The sequence below is a fragment of the Astyanax mexicanus genome, chromosome 5 (genome assembly GCF_023375975.1).
Source record: "Astyanax mexicanus isolate ESR-SI-001 chromosome 5, AstMex3_surface, whole genome shotgun sequence".
NCBI lineage: Eukaryota > Metazoa > Chordata > Actinopteri > Characiformes > Acestrorhamphidae > Astyanax > Astyanax mexicanus.
In genome coordinates this window covers 42,371,618-42,393,122 of record NC_064412.1, presented here as the reverse complement: position 1 = coordinate 42,393,122, position 21,505 = coordinate 42,371,618, and the positions used below count along the sequence as shown (strand labels likewise).

The 21,505-nt window shown below is 39.6% G+C and overlaps 1 protein-coding gene across 3 annotated transcripts in view; it reads left to right on the top strand.

Moving 5' to 3' along the window:
* The window catches only part of cacnb4b (calcium channel, voltage-dependent, beta 4b subunit), a 50,436-nt gene extending 34,181 nt beyond the window's left edge, over nucleotides 1-16,255 (top strand). For all 3 annotated transcript variants that reach the window (XM_007234560.4, XM_007234559.4, XM_007234561.4), the window contains 7 exons: nucleotides 261-341; nucleotides 2,995-3,053; nucleotides 3,735-3,844; nucleotides 5,609-5,760; nucleotides 13,209-13,304; nucleotides 13,389-13,574; nucleotides 13,747-16,255. In XM_007234560.4, coding sequence (XP_007234622.2) covers nucleotides 261-341; nucleotides 2,995-3,053; nucleotides 3,735-3,844; nucleotides 5,609-5,760; nucleotides 13,209-13,304; nucleotides 13,389-13,574; nucleotides 13,747-14,025 — 963 coding nt within the window. In that variant the 3' untranslated portion in view covers nucleotides 14,026-16,255. The remainder of the gene's footprint in view (nucleotides 1-260; nucleotides 342-2,994; nucleotides 3,054-3,734; nucleotides 3,845-5,608; nucleotides 5,761-13,208; nucleotides 13,305-13,388; nucleotides 13,575-13,746) is intronic.
* Nucleotides 16,256-21,505: the final 5,250 nt, after the last annotated feature.

Here is a 21,505-nt window from a genome sequence, read left to right as displayed (position 1 = left end):
ATAGAAGGAATTTTGTTATTTTTGTCTGAATTTTTTTTTTTTTACTATACTTAAAATGACTGGACTACCTTTGCATTTATGTATATTTACAATTAACACTGTAATAATAATATGTGGTCAGTATGTATAAATAAACAAATCTATCATCTGCCTGCCTCTTTAATATGTATAGTATATTCAGTGTTTAAGGAACAGTCCTTTACAGTTGTATTAAAAGTATTGATAACATGTCTGTTAAATTGACTGTGATTCTTTTGTAGACGGAACACGTTACACCCTATGATGTCGTGCCCTCCATGAGGCCTGTGGTCCTGGTTGGCCCATCTCTAAAAGGATATGAGGTACAGTCTGTTTTTTATTATGTAATAGGTTTAAGCCCAGTTGTTGCTATTAATTATAATATAATTAACTTTTTTTGCAGTATCTATTTCATATGTGAAATATTAAATATGTGTACCTATATTTTCATTTTTATCTGCTTTTCGCTACAGTGCGCCTCACTTCACCATTTTTTGGCCCAGTCCCATTTTTCCTTCATCCTCTACCACTAAGCCCTACCCCTCCGTTTTATCCTTTGATGCCTAGGAGTAGAGTGTCCTGATTTGTCTTGGTGTAGAGATGTTGAGTGTCCCAATTTTTGTTGCAACAGAGTAATCTGACATACTGGGTCATTCACAATAACGGCTATAATGAGATTAGTGTACTCAGAGTTTAAATAAAGATTGATTGATTGATTGAAATACACATTTAACGAAAGCACAAACATTACAAATAATAAAAACCAAACAGGCTTAACATTACGACCACCTCCTTGTTCCTACAAACATTATCAGACAACCACTACAGTCTGTAATCATAGAACTGCAAAATGGTCCTAATGTTGCGCCTGATAGGAGTGTGGATCGATCACAAGCTGAATTTAAGGTGTTTAGTATGTAGAGACTCTTGTCTTTTGCCCAAATGTTTTGTGTTTGTTATCTGTGTTGGTAAGATACATGAAAATCGAATCTGTTCTTCTCACTGCATCTTCTCTCACGGACAAAACAAAAACATGCTCCCCCTCTCTGCCGCTCGGTCGCCATGGCAACAACCTTCCGGGGTCCAGCAGACGTCAGCGGTAGAAAGTAGAGCAAGGTTTGAAATTAGAAAAAGAGGGAGAGAAGAGGAGGAGAGATGAACAAAAAGAAAGATGAAAGAAAGATAAGGAGAAACCAAAAGTGTGAATGAATGAACTACCGACAAACAGAGAGAGAGAGAATTCAGCACAGACTGGAACAAAGCCAAATGGATGGAGACTGTAGGTATTGGGCTTGGGGTGTAAGAAAATATCAATATATTGAAGTATCACAATATTCAGTTCTGCAGTACTGTATCAATTTTGAATTATTCATTTAGATGTAACGATTGGTGTCAGACTGTGCTTCATTTAGTGTTGTGTTTAAAACCCCACCCACCATTGCAGAGCTGTAACCTGTCATTAGCTCTCACAGTTCTGAACTTTTACTCATACATATGATTTTATTCACATAATAGTGTTAATTTCTTTCCCTTTATTTTACTGTAGAACCCCTTGCTTACAGTATCTTGAACCGGGATTTCATGATTTTCAGCATAAATTTGCCATTAAATGTAAGCTGATTTTAATCCAAGTCAAGGGTATTGACAAATATAATGTTCCTAAAATAATGACACCAAACAATATATGATAATCCATGTCTTCATTAAGAACAGCCATGAAAACCTTATTATATTTGTCAGTAGTCTTTACTCAGATACATACATGCAGACAAATACATGCAGAAAACCATGATATTCCAAAAGATTAAAATACCTTTATTGCCACTGTAAATTGTGAAATAGTAAATTACAACATATATATTAGATACATATTGTATTGCCAAGTTCTTGCCAACACACAGCCCTACTTTCCAGGCAAACTGAGAGAGCCATGAATACCCATACACTGTGGAGCTTAAAGTGAAAATAGCTGCTTCTTCAGCAGTTAAAAGCTTGTTATTCTCCATCTTTTTGGCTGCATCTGCTGTACTATAGGTGGTGGTTAAATGTAATCTTATGCGTTTGCTGGTTTGAGTGGTCAAGCTACTCACTGTAAGGAGCCAAGCTTAGATTTGCAGAGGTAACTGGTTTCACAGTATACCATGGTATAAAAATGCACGGTTACTGGTACTGGTGAAAAAGGGAAGCAAGCAGAGAATCTCCCTACTCATGCGCATTTCCCCTGCGCATGCACATCATCTCTCTGCCTCGACCACCCTGTTTTAACACAGAGCCAAGAGGAAACTGATGTTACCTTCATCTTCTACAAACTGACCCTAACATCAGCAGTATGGGGTTACTCTTGTACCCCTGCATGAACTCAGGATTGTTTTTGAAGAGAGATATACAAATATATATATATTAAATTAAAATAATTAAATTCAGTACAGCTTGCATATATTTCAGAGCTTACACAACCTCATACATCTATATTTACTATTATCTGCCATTAGTGTATACATTTCCATCTTCTACCTCCAAAGATCCCCCCAGACCACCGCCTCCGAGTCCCACAGACAGCAGACCATCACAGCCGAGATTACCTCCAGACCCTCAAGCCCCACAGCAGCCAGTAGACCAGATTATTGCCAACCCCCCAAGCCCCACTGCAGTCCACCCACCTACACTACAACCCTTAACAATGACCGTGGTGGAAGCGCATGCCCAAGCTGTAAACACGTGATTGTTTAGAAGAGGCACCTTTGCTATTGTTCTGTATCAATAACTTGGTAGAAGATTAGTAGACCAGTGTGTAATTCATGATGACGAATACATTAGTACATCACTAGTGCTCTGTAATTAATAAATAATAATAATTAGTTTATAATAATATTAATAATAAGCATTAATGCAATTAGTGCTAGAAACATAAAGTGTAAACAAATCTTAAGAAAAGTATCAAATACAAAAATACACTTATATTTTTTTGTGATGCAGGTAACCGATATGATGCAAAAGGCTCTTTTTGACTTCCTGAAACACAGATTTGATGGCAGGTGGGTGGAGTAACAATGAACCAGATGCGTAAAGTGCAGTGGCACTGAAAATAGCATGTGATACTTGCATATTTGATCGTTCATAAACAAAGATAATTCTGTGGATTAACTTGATGGGAAATCAATGGTAAAAAATGCCTGGCAGATTTTTTGTTAATTTATGTGTATTTTAAATCAGTCTTGATGTGTACGCACACTTATACACACTAACCTGCCAAAAGCTATGACTTGTATTGTGTGGTGCCTCTTACATTGAAACTTATATAGGTTCCTTATGTAGTCCCCTGAGAATACAATTTATGTATATTTTACATACTGTTGTCCCAAGACTTTTGGCATGTCAGTGTATCATTGATATCAAAAATCACAATTTTTCGCATGATTTGAATCTGATAGTTGTTCTTTGTTGTTGTCAGTTGTTGTAATGAATACACCAATAGAAATGCATTCAATTTATAAGAAATTTATTTTTACATTAGTTGAAATGTTTTTCTGTTAAGTCATTTTAGAGTTACAAGGATTTTGCATTACACTGACATTATATAAAACATATTTAATCTGATTAAACTTTACTTTGCTAAAGTTTATATAGCAGGCACAGGGAGTCTGTTCAGTAATTCTTTGTATAAAAAAGTAGCATAAATGACAGAAAAATATAATATATTTTTCCCTTTATTGTAGGATATCCATCACACGTGTGACTGCAGATATCTCCCTGGCCAAGAGATCTGTGCTGAACAACCCCAGCAAAAGAGCCATCATAGAACGCTCTAACACAAGATCCAGTCTTGGTAAGATATAAACAGATGTAAACAGGGCCAAATCACAACTGATCACGGTTCCAGTGGCACAGTTTCTCAGACGTTAACAATATAGTGATGTAATATTTCATTCGTTTTCATACTATTTGTATTAGGAATGCACTGAATATTTGGTAATTTAAATATCTTTTTTCTAAAAAGTGTTTTAAAAAGAGGAGCTGTATTGTAGAAGGACCTAAATAAAAGACAAAACACCCAAATCTCCAAATATCTGCTCTAACCATTCCGTGGAGGGAAACTCGTCTCTGAAGCTGCTGTGACACAGACAGATCGGGTGGTGTGAGGCTGTGGGAGAAGCTGTTAGCCTAAAGAGCTAATCTACAAGCGTGGAAGCATGAGTGCGTGTAGCGGGTAAACCTCACAATCATGCCCAATGTGTCTGCTATACCGGAGCTTCCGTATCGAGCTGTTTCTTTGTGTTAGGATATTTTGGTGTTGGTTTGTACTCCACAGAATGGTAAGAGCAGACGTATGGACATTTGAATAGATTTTTTATTTTTACATTTAGCTCCTACTTTGGAAGGTGGTGGATATTAGTTATATAGACCTCCTCAACATTGTGATTTTTTGTGTTTTTTTCAAAACCTCGTCTTTAAAAACAGCATTATGATGACCAAGGAACTCACCGGGCCGGTCAGAGAAAATATTGTGAAGAAATTTAGAATAGGGTTAGATTATGAAAACATATCCCAAGCTTTGAGCATCCCAAAGAGCACTTTTCAATCCATCATCCAAAAATGAAAAACTTTAACCTGGCTGTTAGCATCACAGCTAAACCCCTCCAGCCCAGCCAAGTCCTGCAGCATTACACACTTTTAACCTGGCTGTTAGCATCACAGTTGAACCCGTCCAGCCCAGCCAAGACCTGCAGCATAACATATTTTAACCCGGCTGTTAGCATCACAGCTAAACCCCTCTAGCACAGCCAAGACCTGCAGCATTACATACTTTAAACTGGTTATTAGCATCACAGTTAAACCTCTCCAGCCGAGACCTGCAGCATTACACACTTTAACCCGGCTGTTAGCATCACAGCTAAAGCTCTTCAGCCCAGCCAAGGCCTGCAGCATTACACATTTTAACCCAGCTGTTAGCGTCACAGTTAAACCCCTCCGGCCGAAACCTGAAGCATTACATACTTTAACTGGCTGTTAGCATCACAGCTAAACCCCTATAGCCCAGTCGAGTCCTGCAGCATTACATACTTTAACTGGCTATTAGCATCACAGTTAAACCCCTCCAACTGTGCCAAGCATTACATAAAGGGTAAATCAAAAGGCGTAGGACCCCCTCACCCATTATTTGCTGAGGTATTCAAATGTCATTTTCCCTTTAGTTTATAAAAATCCAATTTTTTACTCACCCTGTACCTTAACCTGGATGTTTGCTGCTGTGTCAAAATATCCTGAAAATTATTTATAGTAAAATCACTGTATTGTGCTTTATTGGTATGTTTGGTGTTCATTAAATATTTACAGATTGTAGTGTTGTAATTTACTTTTCTTCAGATTAACAACACAAAAATACATTTCAGTGATTGAATGTATGCAATAGTGAAGAAGAAACAAAATAAATGAAAACATTTGATTGAAGGCCGAATACAAACACTTTTTTTTAAGGTTTCATTTTGTGTTCAGACACATGCCAAATTTTGTCGTTATAATTCTACATCAGTGTTTTAAAGTCTTTTGGAAAGGGTTTAACTGTTTGTTTTGTGTGTGTGTGTGTTTGTAGCTGAAGTGCAGAGTGAGATTGAGCGTATCTTTGAACTGGCCCGCTCACTGCAACTGGTAGTGCTGGATGCAGACACCATTAACCACCCTGCTCAGCTGATGAAAACATCACTAGCTCCCATCATTGTCCACGTCAAAGTGTCCTCGCCAAAGGTACTCTCTAAATAAACACACTAAATAACACACTGCTCATAAGATGACATACTTAGCATATTGTTACAATAGAATAGAATAGAGTTACAATAATGAGGAAATAAAGTACACCTGAGACACCTGCTCAAAAGAGTTTATTCTGATTTTGTAACTGTATAAAAAGATTTCTATGGCGCGAATTTTGTGCCAAACTTTTTAAACAAAAAATTAAATCCGTAATCAGTTTTTTAAGAATCAAAAGGATAAATGGTATTTTGCAAATTCAAAAGAGAAAAAATATATAGCAAATACATATTTTTAAATATACTTAGTTACTTTATTATCCTTTCCATTTATTTAAAAAATATTACTGTTTGAATTTTGACAGTCTTTGCTTTTATTTATTGTTTTTGTGAATTTTCTGTGGATTTTTTTGGATTTTTCTGTTAAAGACTTTTGCTTCTGGAATTTCTCAGTTTTTTGCTTCTGAGTTTTGCCACACTTTGCATGGGTGGGCGGGGCTTAGAAGAAGGCGTTCGCCTTGAATCTCCATTGGTCAGCTGGTTTTGGACTGACGGGTTCTCTGAACCCTGGTCTGAAACTGACTACGCCCACCCTGCCAGCTTCAAGCGTCCTTCTAAACACGGAGAGCGAACGGGTTCCGGTGCACAACAGCAGCAGCAGATACTTTTTCAATTAAATTTCATACAAACGTTATGTTATATTAATTCTCTAAGCACGTGTTTCACTACATTAAAAAGCTCATGTTAGCGAGTTTTGCTAAATATTCATGCGCAAAGTATGTACTAATTAACTTACTAGCTCACTAACTAGGTAACTCACTAGTTCACTGACTAGGTAACTTAGGGCGTTTTCACACCAGCCCTGTTTGGTCCAGTTAAAACAAACTCCGTCCGTTTTTAACTTTAGTGTGGTTCGATTGAGCATGTGTGAAAACAGTAATCGCACTCAGGTGCGAATCAAACGAACCGGACCGGTATCGGTCCCAAAAACAACTCTGGAGCGGTTTGCATTGGTGAGAACATAATCCGGTCTCGATCCGACCCAGCTATTAAATATAGTCCATTTATTTGAGCTAAACTGCTGATAAGGTGCAGTTTAAACTGATATATTAGCCAGATAACGCTGATTACCACAGCAATGAATAAACGCTGTGTCCATGCATGCGCGGTCTGTGCTGCGTTCACTGCTCACAGCCACGTGACTCGGTTTACTATGTGTATATATGTGCTGCACATAGAAACACTGTGTTTAAAAGCGCAGCATTGAGTGTTCAGTGATAAAGCACAGATATACGTACTGGAACACAGAATCTTTTCGCTATGTTTACTCCCACGCCAGACAGCTCTGACCAATAAGAAAACACAGCCTGCTTGCGTGGTTTATTGGTGCGTTTACATTTATGTCTGTGTGAAACCAAACCAAACAGAGGGAGAAAACGCTTCAAGTAAACAAACTCATTAACTGATTCGGACCAGATAAACGAACTGCAGGTGTGAAAACCCCATAACTCACTAGTTCACTAAGTAACTTACTAACTCACTGACTAGGTAACTCACTAGCTCACTGACAAGGTAACGCACTAGTTCACTGACTTGGAAACTTACTCACTAGCTCACTGACTAGGTATCTCACTAGCTCACTGACTAGGTAATGCACTAGTTCACTGACTTGGGAACTTACTCACTAGCTAACTGACTAGGTAACTCACTAGCTAACTGACTAGGTAACTCACTAGCTCACTGACTAGGTAACTCACTAGCTCACTGACTAGGTAACTAACTCACTAGCTCACTGACTAGCTAACTCACTAGCTCACTGACTAGGTAACTTACTAGCTCACTGACTAGCTAACTCACTAGTTCACTGACTTGGAAACTTACTCACTAGCTAACTGACTAGGTAACTCACTAGCTCACTGACTAGGTAACTAACTCACTAGCTCACTGACTAGGTAACTCACTAGCTCACTGACTAGGTAACTAACTCACTAGCTCACTGACTAGGTAACTTACTAGCTCACTGACTAGCTAACTCACTAGCTCACTAACTAGGTAACTCACTAGCTCACTGACTAGGTAACTCACTAGCTCACTGACTAGGTAACTAACTCACTATCTCACTGACTAGGTAACTTACTAGCTCACTGACTAGCTAACTCACTAGCTCACTGACTAGGTAACTCACTAGCTCACTGACTATGTAACTTACTAGCTCACTGCCTAGGTAACTTACTAGCTCACTGACTAGGTAACTCACTAGCTCACTGACTAGGTAACTAACTCACTAGCTCACTGACTAGGTAACTTACTAGCTCACTGACTAGGTAACTCACTAGCTCACTGACTAGGTAACTAACTCACTAGCTCACTGACTAGGTAACTCACTAGCTCACTGACTAGGTAACTTACTAGCTCACTGACTAGGTAACTTACTAGCTCACTGACTAGGTAACTTACTAGCTCACTGACTAGGTAACTCACTAGCTCACTGACTAGGTAACTTACTAGCTCACTGACTAGGTAACTCACTAGCTCACTGACTAGGTAACTAACTCACTAGCTCACTGACTAGGTAACTTACTAGCTCACTGACTAGGTAACTCACTAGCTCACTGACTATGTAACTTACTAGCTCACTGACTAGGTAACTTACTAGCTCACTGACTAGGTAACTCACTAGCTCACTGACTAGGTAACTAACTCACTAGCTCACTGACTAGGTAACTTACTAGCTCACTGACTAGCTAACTCACTAGCTCACTGACTAGCTAACTCACTAGCTCACTGATTAGGTAACTCACTAGCTCACTGACTAGGTAACTCACTAGCTCACTGACTAGGTAACGTACTAGCTCACTGACTAGGTAACTTACTAGCTCTCTGACTAGGTAACTCACTAGCTCACTGACTAGGTAACTTACTAGCTCACTGACTAGGTAACTCACTAGCTCACTGTTATGCTCCTCCCCTTTTGTCTAGGGGTGAGGAGGAGTAACATTAATGCATGTGATGGGGAGGAAGTGGGAGGACAACAATTGGCGGTAAAACAAAAGGAAATTTATTACAAAAGTCAAAGTATAAAACACAAATATACAATGGATCAGAAAATAAGTGAATAAACTGAATATAAAGAGAATAAAGCAATTAAGTATGTTGATAAAACTAGAAAGTGTATCGTAGAGAAAATAAATCAACAGAAACTGTAATATCTAAAGGTGGAATAAAGGACGGTGCTAACGAAAAGAAAATAATAAAACCAAACTAAACTGCCTAACCAAAAAACTAAACTAACCAAAATACAGAAGTAGCACCCGCCCCTAACCTAGTGTGTTTAAACAAAAGTGCTCCTGCGTGTGTGTAAATGTAGGGCGCCCATCTTACCTGTCCACACAGTAGACAAACAGAAGTGAGGTACAATAATTAGTGTGCTCAAAACAATGTGAGTTGTTACCAAAGTTTAGATTTAAGAGCTAGAGTGTAGATTTAAGTATACATAGGATCAGAATCAATAAACTCAGCACAATTGGACTAGAGTGCAACAAAGGATCTACACAGGATCAGAATGAACAAACTCACAGCACAACTGTTCAACAGGACTACCTCAACATTAACTGGGCAGCAAACACACTCACTCAGATGCACACACTCTTAAATCGCTCTCACTCTCACAACCAGCGTTTGTATCTGCCGCCTCGGACGCGCTCACACCGCTCCATGCTGATGCGTACCATGCGGCTCCCCTCAGGCTCCTCTTACACTGTAAGGCCCGCCTCTTCCTGTCTCAGCGCAGAGTGTGATTGGCAGCTGCAGCCAAGCTGGAGGAGGATCTTCATTGGTGCTCAGCCAATCACCTCTCTCCATTAACGTAACCTTACAGAAAGACAGAGAGAGAGCGAGAGAGAGAGAGAGACACAGGGGAGGGAGCAAATAGAAAAAACACACGTGCACTCGTTGCACGTAACACTCACTGACTAGGTAACTAACTCACTAGCTCACTGACTAGGTAACTTACTAGCTCACTGACTAGGTAACTCACTAGCTCACTGACTATGTAACTTACTAGCTCACTGACTAGGTAACTTACTAGCTCACTGAATAGGTAACTTACTAGCTCACTGACTAGGTAACTCACTAGCTCACTGACTAGGTAACTTACTAGCTCACTGACTAGGTAACTCAGTAGCTCACTGACTAGGTAACTTACTAGCTCACTGACTAGGTAACTCACTAGCTCACTGACTAGGTAACTTACTAGCTCACTGACTAGGTAACTAACTCACTAGCTCACTGACTTGGTAACTTACTAGCTCACTGACTAGCTAACTCACTAGCTCACTGACTAGGTAACTTACTAGCTCACTGACTAGCTAACTCACTAGCTCACTGATTAGGTAACTCACTAGCTCACTGACTAGGTAACTTACTAGCTCACTGACTAGGTAACTCACTAGCTCACTGACTAGGTAACTTACTAGCTCACTGACTAGCTAACTCACTAGCTCACTGACTAGGTAACTTACTAGCTCACTGACTAGGTAACTTACTAGCTCACTGACTAGGTAACTCACTAGCCCACTGACTAGGTAACTTACTAGCTCACTGACTAGGTAACCCACTAGCTCACTGACTAGGTAACTTACTAGCTCACTGACTAGGTAACTCACTAGCTCACTGACTAGGTAACTTACTAGCTCACTGACTAGGTAACTCACTAGCTCACTGACTAGGTAACTTACTAGCTCACTGACTAGGTAACTTACTAGCTCACTGACTAGGTAACTTACTAGCTCACTGATTAGGTAACTTACTAGCTCACTGACTAGGTAACTCACTAGCTCACTGACTAGGTAACTTACTAGCTCACTGACTAGGTAACTTACTAGCTCACTGACTAGGTAACTCACTAGCTCACTGACTAGGTAACTTACTAGCTCACTGACTAGGTAACTCACTAGCTCACTGACTAGGTAACTTACTAGCTCACTGACTAGGTAACTCACTAGCTCACTGACTAGGTAACTTACTAGCTCACTGACTAGGTAACTCACTAGCTCACTGACTAGGTAACTCACTAGCTCACTGACTAGGTAACTCTTTAGGCTTTTTAATGGAGTGAAACACTTGCTTAGAGAATTAATATAAAAATATAGCCGCAAGCGGCAATCATCGGGTTCAAGCACCAACTTGCACAATGGTGCCTACTGGAGCATTGAATGGTGATGTGTAAGAAGGTCTAATATGATTGGAGATGCCCTGTCACATTTAGAAATTATCAAGTTTTTCACCTGTTATTAATGTTGAGCAGAGGCCTTTCAACCTGATCAGTGCTTAAATTCACATGTAAATCTAGTGAACTTTGTAGGATATTCATTAAGTGAGTTAGAACTAGTCAAAAGGTGTCTACATGTTATTGGTATTGATCAGGTGGCTTCAACCAGAATGTTCACAAAGTGGTATTCAGATTGACCTTTGAACCTTTGCAGAACAAGCTGAAATGTTTGACCAAACAAGTTTAAATTAACACAAAGGAGTGAATGTTCTGATATGACATGTAATTACGAAGTTATTATAAATCTAGTTCTGAATTAAATGGCGCTTCATCAAGCACCAACTAGCACAATGGTGCCTACTAGAGCATAGGATGGTGATGTGTAAGAAGGTCTAACACAATTGGAGACATTCTGTCACATTTAGAAATGATCAAAAGTCTTTCACCTGTTATTAATGTTGAGAAGAGGCACAAAGGAGTGAATGTTCTGATATGACATGTAATGTCAAGTTATTCTTAATCTAGTTCTGTATTAAATGGTGCTTCATCAGAGTGATATTGTACAGAGGTCTTTTTTTACAGCAAATACTGCAGAGTTACAGCAATTTAGGTTAGAAATTCCAAGGACGCACAGATTGCTTGATGCCTGGAGAGTATTGTATGTGAAATTTTCACAAATGTTTTTAATGAACATTTACCTAGAGACTCTACAGTGTGCAGCAAGACTGAAATGGAGGTGATAGGCCAAATATCCAGAGAGTAGTTTCAATATAGCTATTTTCAAACAATTAGCAATTATGAATGAACAAATCACTTTTTAAACATAGTTGTATTGAGAAATTTGTCAGAGCCACTGTACTAAATATGGCAAAAACAATTAGATGTCAAAATAGTACAGCATGATTGACATATACTCGTTTTTTTGGAACAGCGCCCCCCAGTGGGCGGATTGTTTCAGCACTTTGCAGGTCACTACAGTGTCTCCACCTGAACATAACTGCCAAATATCATCCAGATTGGGCAACATTCAGCCTGCCAAAATGTCTGCTGAATGCTGATTGGCTGATGGTGTTCAGCCATGTTGATTGGTTAAGTTGCCCTTTGAACATCCTTTAGAGGCTGTATGATAGATTCTGCATGCAAAGTTTCAACTTGCTAGGTTGCACGGTTGCTGAGAAACAGTGCTCCAAATTTACCTCTTGAAGTGAATGGGGCATATATCCGGAAGGACTAATTTGCATATGGCGGCCATATTGTTTACATATTTCAACTTTTTCTTAATGAATATTGAAGCGCATGCTCTCACGAGTGTTTTGATACCAAACATGCCAGGATTGGTCAAAATTCCTAGGACTAGTTTGCAAAAGTACGTTTTGCATATTATGCAAATTAGCAAAAAATCTATATAGACGGAAGTGCATGGTCCAAATTGACCCAAGGAATCCATCAAAAAAAGAATTTTGAATGTAGGTCTTATGGTTTTTGAGTTATTGAGAAAATTGTGAAAAATGAATTTCCTTGTTTATAGTGCCACCACTTGACCAATCGGTGCCATTTTTGTTGTCCACCGAGATGCACTGATCCTACATCTACCTACCAAGTTTCATTTCTCTATGACTTACGGTTTAGGCTGCACAACTGTTTTTACAGGAGAAAAAGAATAATAATAATAAGAAGAAGAAGAAGAAGAAAAATCTTAGCAAAAACAATAGGGTTCTACGCACCTTCGGTGCTTGAACCCTAATTAAACATAACGTTTGTATGAAATTTAATTGTCAAAGTATCTGCTGCTGTTGTTGTGCACCATTAGAAGAATGCTTGAAACTGGCAGGGTGGGCGTGGTCAGTCTTAGACGAGGGTTACATTTTTTTCCATTTTCCTGTTGCAAAAGTAGGCTTTCCTATGAATGGTATCAAAACATTTTTAAATATCTTACATTTAATTTACTTGCAAATATCTCACATTTAATCTACTTGCAGATACCCTGAGTAGTCTTGGTGTCTTGATTTTCATGTTTATATCTTTGCTCCAAAGAGTCTATTATATTAAAAATACTCCTCTTCATAGAGTAGACAAGCTATGTACACTCATTTGAAGGGAAAAAACGTTTGGACATATATTTCTAAATGAGGTAGTGCTGTGGTTTCTAAGTGTGAAAACCTTTCTCTGCTCTGTAGGTCCTCCAGAGGCTGATAAAATCCAGAGGAAAATCTCAGAGTAAACATCTCAATGTGCAGCTTGTAGCAGCCGATAAACTGGCACAGTGCCCGCCGGTGAGTTACTTCAGTCCCTTAAACAGACGCTCAAATTAAAACCAGCCTACAGTTTCTCATGCCGCTGTATATCTCCATTTACAGGAGATGTTTGACATCATTCTGGACGAGAATCAGTTGGAGGACGCGTGTGAACACCTGGCGGAGTACCTGGAGGCATACTGGAAAGCCACTCACACCTCCAGCAGCACCCCGCTAAACCCACTGCTGGGCCGGAACCTCGGCCCTGCCGCTCTTGCCCCCTACCCATCCACTATCTCCGCTCTGCAGGTCCGTGACCAAAAAGATTTAAATACTTGTCAGCTTTTATTCTTCATAGATTTGAGAATATTGGTTAATCAATCATTTGTGTTTTATTGATAAGGTTTGTTTATATCTCTACAAAACCTCAAATGTATTTGAATTGTTCTAATTTTTAAAGTTCTCCCTCTCTCCTTCTTAGAATCAGCAGGGCCAGAGAACACGACACGCCAACCACACAGGTGACCACTCTACGCCCAACGAGCGACGCAACCTGATGGCCTCAGATGAGAACTACCACAACGAACGGGCACACAAGGGCCGCAACCGCGGTTCATCCGGCTCACAACACGGAGGCGGTGGTGGTCGAGATCATCACTACATGGACGAGCAACAGGACCCCTATCAGGACAGCTACAAGCCTCACCGCAACCGTAGCTCCCCGGGCAGCTACAGCCAGGACTCCCGCCACCGGCTCTGAGCCACTGTCCCCGCCCCTCTCTCTGCCCAGTTTCACCGTCCAGGCCTGAGCTGCAGTTCCTCCAGAGCTGAGATGCCATCCGTACTCATCTTCCATCACGTTTCTTTCAGCAGGGCTTCTGGCGTCATGGTGGACGTCATAAGCTTCTCCTGAACCCGGGTATCTGACCGAAGCCTAAGTGTCCATCTGCGAATGCGTGACTCGAGATATGTGGACAGTTCATACCTCAGATGGAGGAGAGACTGCTCCGCTGCTTGTGTATTCTCTTGACCATTCATATCCTTGTTTCTGTATCAGTTCTGTTGCCAAAGGGTGAGTTCTTTCCAGCCAAAACATAACAAATCTGTAAGCAGATGTCCAAAAATTTATATCAGCGTGATGGAAAGCCCTAAAATCCATTGCTGGAAAAGAATAATGAACACACACAAAAAGAAAAGTCTAGGCCCAGAACGGATCAAGGACAGCCAAGTCTGTGCAGGCACGTGTATGTTCAGGTGTGTTGTACCAGTCTTGGTACTGGTCCACCACTTTAACATATTGGACACACGCCAACCTCAGCCATTACTTACTACTACTATCCTGCGAACACACAGCGGTGAATCAGTGGATGCAACTGTGACTTGTCTGAATATAACGTCACAGAAGCTCCTCTGACACTACAGTCAGGCTTATATTAATATATAATATACCAACCCACTGCCAGTGATATTTTGTTACACTAACCGAGTGCAGATCAAATTCTGTAAGGCCAGGGTCTTGGAGTCTTCCGAAGCCTCTGGATCTTTTGATGATGAAAGGGATTTTTTTATACAGCTGAGAAAACGGTAGGATTCATTCAGCTTTTGTGCCTGCTGCTCGTAGTGGCAGACAACAGTACACTACTTACTAACCCGTGCAGTTCTACGTACTTCATACTCGTGTTCGTTTATTTAGGAGAGGAAGGGTAACTTCTTTGAAAGCGCTGCCTCATAGCTTCCAGGCTTCTCACAGCCCTCTCAGCATAGACCATTATTATCACGTGCTATTTAGAATGGCTGCTTTTACAAGAGACGCACGCACACACCAGTTAGAACCACTGGTGAACAAAACAGCAAACAGTAGTGTTGCTCTGAGCTAGTTTACAGTACACATAGATGACATCGCTCTGTAGGCTTTACTCATCTTCATCTTCATAGTTCAGTTCATCAGTCACCACAAGTAGACCTCAGAACAACAGATGCAGTCCACAGCACTTTAGAAAGTGCAGGTTTTTAAGTTTTAGTAGGATGTATACTTCATAGGGTGCTGGATGTCAACAAAGATTTTCCTCAAGATCAGGTGGGCACTACATTGTCCCCCCAGTAGAATTGCCTCAACAGAGTAATAATAGCAGGTAGATTCTTTGATCACATGTGCTGATCATTCGCACTAATCGATCACTTGATTTAGCAGAAGGTAGACAGCAGTCTCTCCTCAGCTCAGCTGCTAACAGTTAAATGCAGAGGTTAGCTGTCTCTGTTCTGCTCCTCTGCCCTTCTGAACGTGGGGCCAAGTAGAATTACAATGCAAAACTGTGGAAGAAAGGCTTTATAAGCATGTACGACGAAAGTATGAACTTGGAAGTCAAGAACCTAACTCCCTTCCAATCCATGGATTTTCCCCTGCATAATCCCACCCCTCATTAATTTATGCTAGTTTGTGCATTTTCAAAAAGATTTTAAAAGAAGAAGAAAAAAATCTTCAGAAAAAATGACTGGAAGAAGTATTCAAACAAGTACATTCTGTATGCAGTTGTCTATGAGCATGCTTCTCTGTTAATACTGTAACTGAGGATGAATGAACAAAAAAAAAAACCAGATTGAAAGTCAACGTCCATTTAACCATGAACCGAACTGAAGATTCATCTCCAACTTCGCTGCTTGAGACAATCAGATGGAAGTTATCTGTTCATCCGGAATCATCCTTCATTCCTTCCCAGCATCCTGCTGTCCTCCTTTCCTCCCCAGCTCCATCTGAGCACCAACTCCGAAAAGAAGAAAAAAAAGTGTCCATTTTTTCCTTTTTTTTGTGAAAGTCGAAAAAATTAATGAGGAAAATGCAAAACTGCATGCACAAATATGATTTTAATTTATAAAAACAAATTTGAAAGAAAAATGTTTTATGGAAATAATTGTGTAAAAGATCTAGCAGTATTTAAGTTTTCTTTTACAAAAAAAGAAAGGGGAAAAATAAATGGCCATTTTGAAAAATAGATTGGGTCGTTTCTTGGGGACTTGTGATCATGCTTGTTTTGTTATGGAGCTTAAAAACTGACATAAGTGTTTAAATATGCATTTTGTCTATTTAAATTCAACTTATGAGGTGGTAAAATGTTTTTTTAGATTTCAAATATTCAGATAAATATTAGTTCAGATCCATACATTTCAATTTGTCTTCCAAATTTCACATCTAGAAATTCCTGTATCTGAGTTTCTAATCAGATATATTTATGGATCTGAACTTTAATCCAAAAATGTAAGAAGAAGGTGTTTTAAAATGTTTTTTTAATTTCAAAATTCACCACCTCACATACAAACCACAATCAAATGTATGAATTATGCCATTAAAATGTCAAGTTAATCTAAAGTCAGGTAAATTAAATTCAAATATACAGATTTTTAAAAAGCAGTTTTAAAGACATTGTCTTTTAAGCTCCATATTGGGCCACAGGAGCAGAAGAAAATTGTTGGTAGCTGGTTTGTAATTCCTTTAATGTACTACTAGGTGTCACTGCAGTTGTGCTTTTAAATAGGCTGCATCCAAGACTGCACAGTACCATGCTGGGTATTATGTAAAAAATGTGCACCGCGAGTGCTTTTATTAACTGTGTTCAAGGAGATCTGCAGGGCTATCATGGTGTAGTAAGTTATATGTTTATTTTTTTAATTATTCTTTAATAGAATCATTTTACCTACTGTACTCAAGTCAGGTCTTGCAGTAATACTTTTATGTTAGTTAGTTGTTTGATGTTGTTGCTGATAATTGGGCAATTACAACCCAACAACACATTCCATTGGTTAGGACTTAATAAGGTGGACGAAAAGCCTGATACTTCAGATCGACTACAAAACAAACATGATAAAATATATTCATGTGTGTTGTTTTGATGCCACCAGCGGGGGGCGATAATTCTCTTCCACTACAACCTGCCTACCGCTTCTCTTCAGCAGTTGGCCTGTACTGCTGTGTGTCTCCCCCTCTCCCCCAATCTCTCTTCTCTCATTCCTAGATTAAAGGCACTTTGTACTGGAGGACGCTTTTAAGATCAAGCCACTGCGTCTGCTCTTTCTCTCTCTCTCTCTCTCTCTCTCTCTCTCTCTCTCTTTCTTTCTTTATGGCAAACACAGGCCACACACAGGTTTTTATGGTAAGTTTTATGTTTATATATTTCACAACTTTTGCAACAGCCTACTATAAATTGTAATTTTATTATAAATTTAAAAAGGTTTTTCTAAATTATTTTTGATTGTTTGGACACATGTAATCTGGACCACTGCAGGCAAATCTGAATTATTTCTCAGATCAGATTTGTTAAGATAACTGTCTGCACTGTTGATCAGTTTCCAAACATCACAAGCATATTTTCATGGGTTGCTGTGGTATTGAGGTAGGCATCCGTAATAAAACATTGTTTTTAAACCCCCACACAAAGTAGTCACTCTGGATTTGACTCTGGAGTCTGAACATAGCCTAAGTGGCTTGAATGGGAAACAATTTAGTGAGATTTGAAATTATAAATACATTTTTCAAGACTTAAAGAAGAGGATATATGTTTTAATCAATTTAACCCCTCATTCCTATCTGAGGTGCAATTAGCTGCTGTAGCATTTATCTAGCACTGTTTTTTCCCTAAATTAGTTTGTGTAGCACTGGAAACTGACTTTGTTTATGTACACCAAAATTTCTTAAGATTACTAAGATCACAGGGTGCTGGATTGTTATTAGTTCCCAGAAATCAAAGGACTGCAGACGGGGGAGGAACCTTCTCTTTTGAAGTTTCCCATCTCTGGAATAATAGTCCCAAAAATGTTTAGGACATAGTTTAAATTTTAAGTCTATAATGAAAACGTTTAGTTTCCTTTTGGTAATTACTGTTTCCTCTTAGATAAAGGCTGTATATTCAGGGATTCATTGACATATGGAATTGTGGTAAACTGAGATGCTGGTGTCACACGATCACTCAGGTTTGTGGATGGTGTAGTTGGTGTATGTCATTGTCTCAGAGTGCCCTTGTGTCTGTTACCTTCTCTCTCTCCCTTGTGTTAGGCTGTTATAATCAGACCTGTCACACTCTAATCTGATCACATTCTGTGTTCTCTATAAATCAATTTCATTACCTTTCTCCAAGTTTACGAATGTCCGCTGGCCCTGCCTGACTCAGATGGAAGGCTGACCACGATTCTCTCCTGCTACCCGCATCGAGTGGTCTACCTGCACGCATGCTACTTCTATATTATTTGGACTACTTCCCTTATGTAGACCACTGGGCTAATTGATGTTTTTAATGGACTTTTTACATTTACCACTGAAGATTACCTGCTCATTTTAGTCTTTGTGGGGACTTGGTGGAGAAAATTTGTGTGCCCAATCATTTACACATTCTGGTGGATTTGTCCATCAAAACAATGCTCATCCACATCCTGCTGCCATATCAAGAGCTTGCCTGAAAGACAAAGATGCTGTGGCCTGGCCAGCCACATTAAGAACTATCCCTGATTGAAAATGTGTGGGATGCTCTAGGACACTCCACCTCTACTGCAAAATCTACAGGACCTCCTTAAAAATAGTTAGAACTACATGCAGAGATGTCTGAGATATTGTGTTACACATGCATTACAATCTACTTCTGTATGTGTAGCTCAATAAATATGGTCCATATCAGTCTATTTTAAAAATAATATACCATAATTTTCACACCGGATTATAAGGCACACTATCAATAAACGTCTATATTCTAATCTATTTTCTTACATAAATTGCACCGGATTATAAGGTGTATTTTATCCGACATAAGTAACTATTAGTCTCCATGTTTTTTTTTTCTAATTCAGCAGGTTTCACTGCTGGCTGGAAATGTTAAGTAAACAAAACAAATTCTTTTAAAAAAAGTAAAACAAGCGCTGGATGTTAATCTACACAGACTTCTCTCCTGGAAACTGTTTATTAGGGCTGGCCCGAATAGCGTTTTTTGAGCTCCGGATATTCGGCACTGATTCGAAGCGAATATTCGAATATTCGTTTTTAAAAAAAGAGGTAAAAAAATAAATTAAAAAAAGCAAATCACAGCCCCTTTAATCCACTGAAAAATGTTTAATTTGCTCTGACCGACGAGACATATTCACCCCGGATTTTTGGTGTTTTTATCCCCCATATTTTTTCTGTGTTTTTAGCTCAGATTTCTTTGTGTTTTCATCCCGGAATTTCTGCTGCCCCACACGCGGCTTATCCGCTGCGTAAGCAGGCTAGGAGGCTGCTGCTGCACGGTTTCTCCGCTGCGCAAGCCAGCCCAGTAAATTGCTGTTTGTGTTTTCACACTTAGGCTATTTGCTTAAAAAAACAAACAAAAAAAACGTTTGTTCAGGAAGTATTTTATATTCTTAAACATTGTTAATTATATTAGAGGACAGTCATTGTAAACTGTACTTGGTCTATTTCGGTTAAAGGATTGTGCAGGGCATATTACTGATTTTGTATTTTTGCACTTGGGCTATGAGCTCAATATTAAATATTTCGTTTGTTTAGAAATTATTTTATATATTTAAACCATGTTAAATTATATTAGAGTAGAGGAAAGTCATTGTTAATGACGTTATTGTACTTGGTCTATTTCGGTTTAAGCATTGTGCAGGGCATAGCCGTATTACTGATTTTGTATTTTTGCACTTGGGCTATAAGCTCAATATTAAATATTTCGTTTGCTTAGAAATTATTTTATATTTTTAAACCATTTTAAATTATATTAGATAAGAGGAAATTCGTTCAGACATCATTTTTGTAGGCCAGGCTTTTGTAACCGATTTAGCCCCTACTGTTGCCACATTACCCCTTACGTTTTATTATATAAATCAGTTTTGAAGAGCCTGCATTTTTTTTTATCATGTATAATAGAGGTCTGCGCGAGACTGATTTTTAAACCCACTCTTCCACGCTCCCGCGTTTCTGTCTCGTTACCGCTCCGCAAAAAAATTGCTTCTTTTAATCCCGCGCCCGCCCGCCACATAGTGCGGTCCCGTTCCTTACCCCAGTCCAAACACCATCGGTGTGTGCGTGTGTGTGTCGGTCCATCCTGCGCGTTGAGAGTTTTCTTTAGGTTTTTTTTTTTTACAATTATTACAGTTTTCTTAACTATTTATTAATTTGCTCCCGCATCGTCTGGATTAAACTCCCGCTCCAGCCAATAACAGTTCAGTTCTGTCCCGCGCGCAAGATATTCTGACGGGACCCGCGAAAACAGAAGTGGTTAGAGTGAGGTGGAACTCTGGAAAGGAGAAAAAAAATGAATATCCGAATACCAAAATTAAAAAACGAATACCTACTCAACGAACGAATATCCGAATACCCGAATATTCGGGTCCAGCCCTACTGTTTATTTGGGTGACTAAAGTGCTTCCATTTATTTATAGTAAGCTTAGATTTCCACTAAAGCTGGAGCTAGCTCAGTGGTTAGTGGCTAATGCTACCCGACAGTGCTACACTGAGGAAACCTGAGTGTTCCAGTAGGCCAGGACGAAATTAGCTAGCGGTTCATCCCATGTAGTTTGCTTTAACACGATAAATGCACAGGGTACAGGCCGATATACTCGCCTTTAAACAACAAAAGAGCTAGTGCTGTGCTTAGCGGCCAATGTTAAAGCTGCTCCAGCAGTGCTAGTCGGGGTTAGCAGCAGGCCGATAACACTTGCCTCTGAACGCGCAAAGAGCTAATGCTTAGCGCGGTTAGCAGCTAATGCTAATACTGCTCCAGCAGTGCAAGGTCATGGTTAGCAGCAGACTACAGGCCGATAATACTCACCTTGGAACGGCCTAGGAGCTAGTGCTTAGCACGGTTAGCGGCTAATGATAATACTGCTCCAGCAGTGCTAGCCGGGGTCAGCAGCAGACTACATGCCAATAATACTCACCTCTGAATGCCAAAGAGCTAGTGCTTAGCATGGTTAGCGGCAAAAATGCTACTACTACTTCAGCAGTGCTAGTCGGAGTTAGCTGTAGGCTGCAGGCCGATAATACTTGCCTCTGAATGGCCAAGGAGCTAGCGCTCAGCACGGTTATTGGCTAATGCTAATACTGCTCCAGCAGTGCTAGTCGAGGTTAGCAGCATGCTACAGGCCGATAATACTCACCTCTGGTTGGCCAAAGACCTAGTGCTTAGCACAGTTTTCAGCTAATGCTAATACTGCTGGAAAACTAATCTGAAACTTGCTGCACTTTAGTGGAGTCGTTTTATTGCTCCTTCATACCTGAC